Raw genomic sequence first — 11,379 nt, 5'->3', positions numbered from 1 at the left:
GTTTTATTAATAGTCTACGTTTAATATTTATAATTAGTGTCTAAACATCCGATGTAATAGGGACTTAAAAGTTTTAGTCCCGTCTAAAAAGGGTCTTAAATCTATCAGACTACCGTTACCTAGCTAACCAACATCTTATTAAAAGCATACATTTACATGTGGTAACTACAAAAACCAAGAGTTAAATCTGATAGATGAAGTCATGCACTCATAAGACCACGACTCCACCACCGCACTAAATATGCTTCATGTATGTGTTTAATTATTCTATAGGCAAATACTGAAAGTAGGAGGGGTTTCTTTTTTTAAAAAAAATATATCTAGAAGTATGAATTTCCTTGAGAAGTACCATTGCTCTTTTATCAAATAAGAACCAAGTCTGGCTTAGTATGAAACTGCTTCTTTAGCTTAGCTTTTCGGCGACAACTGACACAAGACGAGTCATTAGCATATAATTAGTTTTGTATTAAGCATTAAAAACAAAAAAATAATTTTATTTGATCTTTCAAGACAATTTTTATAAAGAAAAGTATGTATTTAAAAAATGTATCACTTATTAGTTGAAGAAACATATTCCCTCATTCCCTAAATGTTTGACGTCGTTGATTTTTTTTAAACATGTTTAACCATTCGTCTTATTCAAAAACTTTTGTGAAATATGTAAAACTATATGTATACATAAAGTATATTTAACAATAAATCAAATGATAGGAAAAGAATTAATAATTACTTAAATTTTTTGATAAGACGAACGGTCAAACATTTTTAAAAAAATCAACGGCGTGAAACATTTTAGGATGGAGGAGTATATACTCATGATAAACAAGGTATGTCTCGATCGGTTGGTAGGAGGGTTAATGTGTATACAGTGTACAACGTATCCCTACCACGTACGATTGATTCCATTAGTAAGTGGTCCTGTGTTTAATTTCTGCTGATTGATTTGATACCAGTGTCCTAACTAAATAGGCCGTCCCTTATTTTCTTTTTATTTCTTCTTCAAATACATATAATTACAAGGGAAAATTCTCACGTGAAACATGTAGTAGTAGCTCACAGTCGTCACAGGGGCAAACATACCATGAGATTGATTGATTATTGGTACGTGTATACTATTCTCCCAGAAAACTTTCAAATATGGCCAGCTATTTATCACTGGTTCAGCTTGCATCATCGGTCACACTCGAGCATATATAGCATTAATTAACATTAATATAGCACGGCCGATGCATGCATGGAGCATAGCCACATTCTTTTAGTGTGCATAAATGTACTTTGAAATGCCAGCTCGACACAAATATGAGAATGTAATGGAACTCTTTTAATCTCTCTAGCGGATCTCCACTCGTTTGTTCAAACACTATCCAAACAGTCATAAAAAATATCTCAAAAAATTGACAGCATATATTCATGTAACAAACATATATTGCACTCTGCAACATCTCAAGTCTAAACTTGTCTCATGCATTCGATTTTTTTACTATGTTTTAAAAAGGCAAATCAAGCGTATGAATGGTAGCGGTATTATATTCACACCTAAAATTATCATATTCTTTTTTTCAAATGAATATTAAGTTTGAAGTCGATTTTTTTAGTAGCAGTTGTGTCACTCTATATTGTCATTTGTTTCTAAAAAATTGCATCGAATTTAAGAGAAAAGGTCCCATATGTAAGGCTCAAGTGGGCCAAGACACTCACACTGCAAGAGCTAGAGAAGCAACGTGTGGCTTGGATTATGTCCCACTCACCTAGCTGATGCAATATATATGTTGGTAGTCACATATAGCATGTGCCCTACGATGTTATATAAGGGTATGTACAATGCAGATCACAAGCACCTGTGGCCTCAGGCTGTCACATAGGATAAGGCCGCATAAAAACTATGATGTCTACAATGGATACCACTGCTAAATGTATTTTGTGTTTCAGCCCCTATCTATTTATGTGTTAGTCTCTGTGATATTTGTTATTATAAAATTAACTATTTTAGACCTTCTAATAACAAAAAGAAAAATGTATAGATATCCCTAATCTCTATACGGACCCACTATCAGCCTCTCCAATCTTCTCTCTCATTTATTTTCTATATCTTATCCTCTTCCTCTCCAGCCGTTCCTTTGGAGTCTTGTCGCCTCCGCTTCCTCTCAAAGCCGTCGCTCCCCCTCTCGTGCGCCACCGCATCGCTGTCTTCTCCACATCCCAACGCAGCATCCACCTCTGGCCTCTCCCCCGCGTCTTCTCTGCAAGCGGCGATGACGGAGCCACATGGTGGCGGCGACAGATTTGGCTGCGAGCTCGTCGGCCTCTCGCCCTCCCTTCTCTACGAGTGGCGGCGGCCTCTTCCCACGAGGGCAGCAGATCTGGCCTCCGGCTTCTTCCCTCTCCCCCCCCCCCTCTTCTCGCGGTGGCCGAGGGACCACCAGCGACAGGGAGGAGGAGTTCTCGACGGTGAGTTCTCGGCGGCGGCGGGGAGGAGTTCACGATAGCGAATCCGGACGCGGGCTCGACGCTGCCGTACTCCTCCCCCCACAATGGTGCGGACGAGCTCGCCGATGGCGTGGCGAGCTTGGCGGCGGCGGGCTCGCCGGATCTGGGCGCAGGCTCGCCACATCTGGCGACGGGGGCCACAACGGCGGCTCTCCTCCTCCCTTCTTCGCGAGCGTCGGTGGCGGGGAGCAGCGGTGGAGGAGGATCTGGCGACCGGACGAGGCGATGCACGGGGCTTCGGCTCCGCCAACGCGTGGCCTCGGGTCGTGGCTTCGCCTTTCCCGAACCCAGGCGCAGCGCTTCGAGCGGTTCTTCTGCAAGCGCGGAAACGGCCCACGGAGCCACGGTCCCCACCGCCACCAGTGCGCGCGTCCGACATGGAGCCGTGAGACCACAAGCCGGAGCCACGCGTTGTAGATGGCCTAAAGCAGGGTTCAATCTTTCGTCGTCGGCATTATTTTAAATTATTTGAATTTTCAAAAAAAAATGATCAAATTTGAACAAAATTCAGAAAAATGAAAAAAATAAAAAAATTAGGCCAAAATAATGTCATATTGAGGGGGTCCGATAGAGCCAACATTTCTGGAATTTTGAACCCTTATAAGATAGTGATGTGACCATCAAGTATATGCATACATCCAAGCATGAGAAATATAAAACATGGCCAAAAAATTCATCAAGTGAATGGAGGATCTACAAGATATTAAAATCCAATAAGTTTTGGAATCCAGTTCAGCCTCCGGAGACAGCACTGACTTCAAATGGACCTAGCGCCTTCATGCCAACTCCGATTTGGGTGATCTTAGACTTCGTGGAAAGCTTATCTCGCTACCTTTCAAACGCATCCGGTCTCATGTCCAAATTCATCTCGAGTCAACGGGAATCGCCAAAACAAGACAGTGTTGTTGCTGAAACCGAACTTGGGCCTTGGGCCTTGTAATAGACTAGGCCCCCTCCACCTCCACGAATTTTAACTTAACCCTAGCTTTATTTTCCTCTATAAATAGCTTTGTACATCCTCAAAAACATTTGGGTTTTGTTTAGTTGAATTTTTCCAAGTGCCATTCACCTTGTCTCTAGTCCTCGTTCGATTAGTCGACGACTTTAGATTCAGAGCCCCCAATAGTTGGTGTGTTGATTTGCCGGGTCGATTAGATCTACCACTTCAATCACAACTATTTCTTTATGCTTAATCACCTATTCGCAATATTTAGATTGCATCTTATCTTGTTCTTACAGTGTTCTCTCGTTTGCATTGCAGGGATCATCAACGCGCGTCACGGTTGGTACGACATCGTTTGTGGTGTAGCGATTGCACGGCGTCCTGGACTTGTTCTGGTTGGTAGCCACGTCGCAAACATCGCACTCGATTAAAGCGAGAGTTATCCCCTCACCAGAAGATCGGACCACGAGAGAGAGCGTCATCAGATAGTAACAGGAGATCTTACATATGGTTGACCTCTCTTTTAGCCATTAGTGGCCAATTAATTAAGATGAATATTTTACACTTGTAAATGTGATGCGAGGACCAACTTTTGGTCCTGTTGGTCTAGTACGTCAGACTGATCGCTCTTTTTTTGTTAGAAAGAAAAATGGAATTCCTGATGACAAAATGTGTGGATCTATGGCAATAGCATGTCGAAATCCTAGGAGCCTATTCTTTTTTTTTGTTTCTTACAAAACAGTGTTGTATCTATCTATATTAATTCGTCTGTGTGTGAACAGCAATAGCACGTTGGAAACCTGAGCTTATACGTATTTCGGCTTCCTACTTGGTACCTAAAAGTGTTGTCTCTATCATCTACTACCTCCGTTTCACAATGTAAGTCATTCTAGCATTTTCCATATTCATATGGATGTTAATGAATCTAAATGAATATATATGTCTAGATTCATTAACATCAATATGAATGTGGGAAATGCTAGAATGACTTACATTGTGAAACGGATGGAGTATTCATCTCTACTTAAAGCTACCGCGCGCCGTTGAAAAACGATTTTCACATGCCCTTTACCTCAGGGGGCGTTAATGAAAAACGTCACGCGTTGGTTTCTCTAGGGAACAGAGGTCAAGGACTGTCCGCGACAGCTTTCCGCTTTGGAAGCATCTCCCCCTCCCAACTGGTAGTGCTTTCTCTCTTGCTTTTAATTTTACTCTACTTCCTTGTCAATCCCCACTGACGGCGCCAATGTTGAAACAAGTCCAACGGGAATCCAACAAGTGTTTAAGGTAGTCCTCTTTCTATATTAAGGTAGTCCTCTTTCTATATTCGACATCTCCCAATAGTGAGCCGGTATACATTTATATACCCCATGGAAGTACAGGAAATTATGAAGGCAGCCTTCTCAGCCTCTACTCTCCTGCTAGGGACCAACAGGTGGGTCCCACAGTAATTAGGTAAAGTTCTAGGGGACAGAGGATGGGACTGCTCCCATTATGCCCGTTTCGACATCTCCCAATAGTGAGCCGGTATACATTTATATACCCCATAGAGGTATAGGAAATTACAAAGGCAGCCTTCTCAGCCTCTACTCTTCTGCTAGGGACCAACAGGTGGGTCCCACAGTAATTAGGTAAAGTTCCAGGGGACAGAGGATGGGACTGCTCCCATTATGCCCGTGTCCCCAGGGATCCTGCGACTCCCGGGTGCGTGGCTCAAGGGCAAGGCGGGAGACTGGGGCTCCTCGACCCTTTGCTCTGGCACCGCCGCTAGTGTCAGGGGTAGTTGGGCACCTTGAATGCGCCATCAATGCCGTTGGTGTCACGCGCCCTGGATGCCATCATGTTGTTGGAGGCCTAGGGAACGGGACTGACCTTCTCCCCCTGAGGCTTACTCCTAGAGCCCCTCGAGGGCTCCGCAAAGGGGACCTTCGCTAGTCTCCCCCGGTGGCTGGCGGGCTCCGAGGGGCTTCCCAGGAACAAGACTGTAAGACTCCCTAATCAGCCATGAGAATGGGGACGACGGGGGATCCTCGGTCCCATGCCTCCGAGGGCGAAGCTACTTCCCCAACAGCAGGAACATAATTATAATGGCTAATATTAAATAAGAGTCCACACAGTCATAACTCCTACTCCGATTTAGTGATTACTATAGATGAACTTATTTTGGAATAAACATGAGGAGCTAAAAATAAACTTGTTACGGGAAGAAGGGAGTAATAAATGCTAAAATTATCTTGTAAATTTTGGGTATGAAGGTGCGGTTATAACCAAATCCATCGACCAACACGGCCCATGCGGTTGCAAACAAGCCCATGGGCTAGCATGGTTAGCTGAGATCGTTTGCTCACAATGGAGGTTGTTTGCGGAATCATGCTTACTGAGATAAATTATTTAGTCAAATGTAAGGCTAGATATAAGGGTTTTTTTTTCTTTTGCGAAGAAATATAAGGGTCATATAGACTTGAATTCTTATTCCAACCACAGATCAAGCGTTGCTCCAGTGCTGTTGGACACATGGAGTTCCCTTGGTGATAATTAAGGGTCAATATATCTATCACTTCTGATCCAGACCATGTCAGGAGTCAATACATGAAAAGCTTAACAACGGTGACATAATATTTTTTTTGTACCCATCAACTACGTACATGATGATGATCATAACATCTGAACATTTCATCAGAATATTTGAACAATTTTGCCATGAGATCTACTCCAATTAACTAAAATATATATAAATAGTTGGGGACAGAACAAGATCATATGGACTTAGTATATTGCACATAATATTGTGACAACAAGCTAAGGAAAACATTTCTTAGTTTAACCATGGAAACTTTCTAATGAGGCTGAAATTAATGATTATTTGGTGATCAACTAGTGAATATATATTACAATTTGAAACTCTATACTGGATAATATAATATTTATAATGTAAATACATGTTTTGATTTAAATGTTATACGGCTCCATATAGAGCGATGCTATCATATCCTTGATTGTATGTGAAATAGTGAATGAATAAACTTGCTTGTACATATAATCACCCGTTCGCGCAAAATCAATAACCGTTCTTGCCACGATTTTTGGTTGCAGGTCTGTTGGTGTAAGGTATTCTTTCATCATATCCTTCCATGAGTCTTCTATCAACTCCTTTATCCCAACGCATGCTTCATGCGCTGTTGCACCATGTTGGAGCATATAACTCTGAATTGTAGAAGCATGGTGGTGGTCCCCTGCTTGTTCACGCTGAAAGACTCCATAGCATCATGTTTCAGTTATTTATAATTGAAGTCGAAGATTACTAGACATAAATAAATATATAAGTGTAAAGATATAATGATAGAAAATGACCTTTGTTGAAGCAATATCATTTGAGAGCCGTACACATGTTGTGAAAGACTTAAGAAGTTCTGGATAAGTCAAAAGGCAATCAAGAGTTTCCTTTGTTACAAGGTCGCCCATCCCAACAAAAGAAGCACATGCTAGTTCAAAGGCACCAACAGTCTTTCTTGAAAGTTCCAGGTGTTCCTCTATTGTTTTTGGAATGTAATGATCATCACGCCATTTTATCTCTTGAGAGAATCCTTGAACTAACCTCTTGAACTATATTAGAGGTGTAAAAAGTGTAGTGTTAATTCAGCCGTTATATGGGCATAATTTTGAAGAAATAGCATTTTACCAAAAAAAGATGATTGAGTCATTAGAATGTCATAAATAAAGTGGTTACCATAATTTCCTCTTAGGATAAAACAATCAGTATTGTTCGTTGAGTTACATGTATTCTATTAAAACATACAATCATATAAATATTTATATGTAGAATATAACTAATAATGAAGTTGTTATATAGTTTATAACAAAATCTGTATCATAATCATGGATAAATAACTATATCATTATATTCCAATCTATCTAATACTCGCTCCATCCAAAAATATAAGGCGACTGATTCACATGGTCATCAACATTGCACTTTTGACCATTAATTTGTTTCATAATATATCATCAACAACTATGAAAATATATGAAGGCATATTCAAATACAGATCTAACATGAGAATATGGTAACTACATATTGTCATTTATTTTACAACCCATTAGATATATCGATGTATTAAAAATAAAACAATTGTACATCTTTAGCCATAAATAGTTTTGGGGTAGAATACTTACCAACTCTCTGAGATAACACACTCGATAACTTTTGTTTGGACATAGTGCTTCTTCAAATGAATCAAATGTCTTTAAATAATATAAGTAGAAATCCTTCATGTATTTTGGAAGTAGCACTGTTGCAGTTTCATTGCACCTGTATGTTACAATATAGTGCCATTTAATTTTATTCACAATTCAAATTAACCAAAAGTGCAATCATGTATGGAACCGCAACTCAAAATATTATATTAGCTATAGTGGTTTTTTTAATAAACGAAAGAAGACTAGTAAATTTGTCTAGTATATACATATTTATTGGCATTAACAAATTTTGACATACATCAGTTCTTATGTTATTTCCATGGCAGATAATATATCCAAGATAAAAGATAATGTTCGTAGCTTGATTGTCTTCTCTACCTTCCTAAACTCCTAAGGTAAAATAAAATGGCAAGCATTATATTCTTGACTAAGATTGGTGTATGGCACGATGTAGCTTCAAAGTACTACTCATGGTCAGTTATATGGTAGTCACTGAAGCAGTGTCCCAAATATAACCGTTGTTTGCACTGTCCGAAATATATATGGCAAAATTGTCATTTCGTGTCCAAACAATCTATCCAAAATTAAATATTTTATTTGTGCACTATGATGATTACTCTAGAATTTTTTTTCATCTAACATTTTTTCTCCACTGCTCTCAGTCTATGGTATGTGATGTTTGATTTAATTTTTTAGGATAAATTACTGTAAATGAAATGAATGAATTATTTTCAATTTTTCCCTGTTTTATATCTATGTTTTTACTCTTGTTTGTTTATCATCATAGAATAATCTTGATAATTGCAATATACGTAAACATGATATTTGCGTGCCATTGCCTTTATCGAATCGATTTTAGAAATATTAAATTACCTCAAACATTGGATTCGGATACGATTCAAGTAAAGTATTAACTTCATATTGCATAAAACATGCATAGCAGCAAATGCCAACTATTATTATTGCTTTTAAGCAATTATTATAGTAAATGCCCAAATAGATTTACTGTTTCTGTTGCTTATTTTTAGAGAAAACTGTTTTCCTTGATCTTTGGTAATTATTTAGGAGAAATTTCAATCCACCTACTCTTTTACTCAATTAATGAGACACACATGAGATTAATATTTTAAGATGTTATGGTGAATACATTACTAGTATGTAAACTAAAAATGTGTGCATCACAATATATAGTATTCATATTCATAAAGTTCCTTCGCTCCATTCTACTATGAATTTTTTAATAGTTGACTCCTGATGTTCATCCTACAGTGAAATAGATTCTACATACAACTGGAAATGTTTACACTTAGTAAGAACTAGCTACAAGATAAAGCTACAATTCATATTAGCACATATTGTAATGAAGGCTTACATATATATCGCTTTGGCAAGCATCATGCTCTCCTCGGTTGTAGCATATGTGTCAAATATATCATCTAGTATGGTGATAAATGCTATCATCTTTGTAAGTATAATTCGTGAAAGAGAATAATGGGGCTCCGAGCATGCTCCTGTCATCCAAAAATGCATTTCCACTATTCTATCCCGAATAAAGCTTAAGTTTGATTCAACATTAAGCTCTTTCCACCATCTGTATTATACACAAATGCTAAAAATTACTTATTTATAATAATTTGAGGGAATTGGATAATCATTATACACTTTAAAGTAATTAACTCACCCTGTGATAGATTTTAGCTCCTCACAATAAATAAGTTGAAGGAGATTGAAATTCAACTTTGCAAATTCTAATATGGATTCATTTCGTGTAGTAGCACTTTCATAAATAGGAATATAGTTTCGTATTTCTAATATTCTAACCCTCCGGAACAGGGGTGTATTAAGAGCAAGAGACACTTCATCAGCTGCCGGAGATTTCAAATGTTCTAATTCGGATCTAAGGCGGTTAGTTGTAAAAACAATTGCTTCATCAAGTACTTTTTCACCATGAGTCCTCAGATATGCCGCATTATATAAGCTCAAAAGACTTCTTACGTCATCAGCAACAAAACTCCCCTCTTTGTCTTTAAAATGTTGAAACATATCTGCAAAGGTGATCATGTTAACTTCTTAAAATTATGGATATTAAGTGCATGTCCCCAACTATATATGTATATGAGAATATGTAACAGAACATAATTAGGCTACATGCATGAGTATATATGAAATACATTATACTGAAATGTATAAATGAAATTTTATGACAGGTACTTCAATTAAATTTCTCCAATCTAGACTGTTTGTTGTTTTTCTAATATGATTTGTTTAAAATATTTCAGTTAACCGCAGCACTAATTTCTACTAGATGCTAGGGGTGTTATTAGTATATATTTAGTTTATAGATGCAAACTATATATTTTTCAAACTAATCTATAAGGTTCGTATTGATTCCTTCTTCGAGATCTTTGAATAGGGCAGTTGGATAATTGGAATAGAGTAGAAAAAAAGGAAAGTTCCTATATGCTATGGGCTTAATTATATAGGACAGTTAGAAATACATGTCCTTGCATCTATCATCAAATACTTTGTTAGTTGTTTCTTTGGAAAAAAAACTAATTAATTAAATTAATTAATTCTTATCATCAATAAGACCTTAATTACCAGATGACACATCATAGCCGTTCTTTCGTAGAAGATAAAATCGAAGAGAAACTAGGTGTAAATCTTTATCGTTGTAGTCGGTGTTGTAAACAATGCAGAGAAGGTCGTTTATCTCAGTCTCGTAGTAACTATCCAATCCAAGCCGTTGCAGCTTGATCACAAGATCCAATATCTCTGGTACTTCACTCGAGCCCTTTACTACCTTCCTAACTTCTTCTTTCACAACTTGAACCCGTTCTTTCATGTAAGCATGCTGTAAATTAAGGAAGACACATGTTTCAACCATGCAAAAGCATACCATGTATACATATAATAAATAATCAGTTACCTATAGAAGGCACAAATACACAATTAATCTCCAATATGCACTCATGCATCCACTAATTAATAGTTTTCGATGGTCATTAATAATATAATTAGTACAAAACATGGTATAAATGTAATACTAATGTGAACATATATATTTCTCAAGATAAAGTCTACATTATTCGTTATGTCCAACAAAAAAAATTCCACGAATACTAAGGGACCGTTAGTTATTTAGTTATAGTTTATTTATAAAGTTGAACTACCACATAGTGTAAAAATGTCACTTACTAATTTCCTATCAACTGAGAATCAGATAGTATATATATACTACTCCTTCCATATTTTAATGTATAATGCCGTTGACTTTTAATCAACGTTTGACTATTCGTCTTATTCAAAAAAATTTATGTAATTATCATTTATTTTATTGTGGCTTGATTTATTATCAAATATTCTTTTAAGTATAACATAAATATTTTTATATTTGCACAAAAAATTTGAATAAGACGAATGGTCAAACGTTGTTTGAAAAGTCAACAGTATCATACATTAAAATACGGAGAGAGTATATAATAAGAAAGTAATTGCCTTAGGCGCAGTAGGTGGCTGGTAACTGAGGAAGAAATTGCCCCAGAGGCTAGGGTGGAAGCTTGTAGGAGCCCTTCGCTGTGGCTGCTCATCGCCTTCATTGGAGAAAGCTGCAGGTGGCGACGACATATCTTAGCAAATTAAAATTCTCTCTTCTATTGTTGCGAATGCAACCTAATTATATTTCTCTGCGACTAGCTGGTGAGTGGCTACGTCTGCTGCCTCGCGTGGTATTTATAGACGGTTTTGCACAG

General features: G+C 37.8%; 1 protein-coding gene across 1 annotated transcript; it reads right to left on the bottom strand.

Moving 5' to 3' along the window:
- Positions 1-6,282: 6,282 nt before the first annotated feature.
- LOC127783343 (zingiberene synthase-like) lies at positions 6,283-11,316 on the bottom strand. The gene is made up of 7 exons (XM_052310599.1): positions 11,126-11,316; positions 10,229-10,481; positions 9,309-9,672; positions 9,000-9,218; positions 7,604-7,739; positions 6,782-7,033; positions 6,283-6,676 (listed from the first exon to the last, which is right to left on the bottom strand). Exons 1-7 carry the CDS (start codon positions 11,252-11,254, stop codon positions 6,380-6,382), a joined length of 1,650 nt encoding a protein of 549 aa, XP_052166559.1. The 5' UTR covers positions 11,255-11,316; the 3' UTR covers positions 6,283-6,379.
- Between the last annotated feature and the right edge of the window lie 63 nt (positions 11,317-11,379).

Source organism: Oryza glaberrima, chromosome 8 (assembly GCF_000147395.1).
Source record: "Oryza glaberrima chromosome 8, OglaRS2, whole genome shotgun sequence".
Classification (NCBI taxonomy): Eukaryota; Viridiplantae; Streptophyta; class Magnoliopsida; order Poales; family Poaceae; genus Oryza; species Oryza glaberrima.
This window is presented reverse-complemented; position numbering and strand designations above follow the sequence as displayed.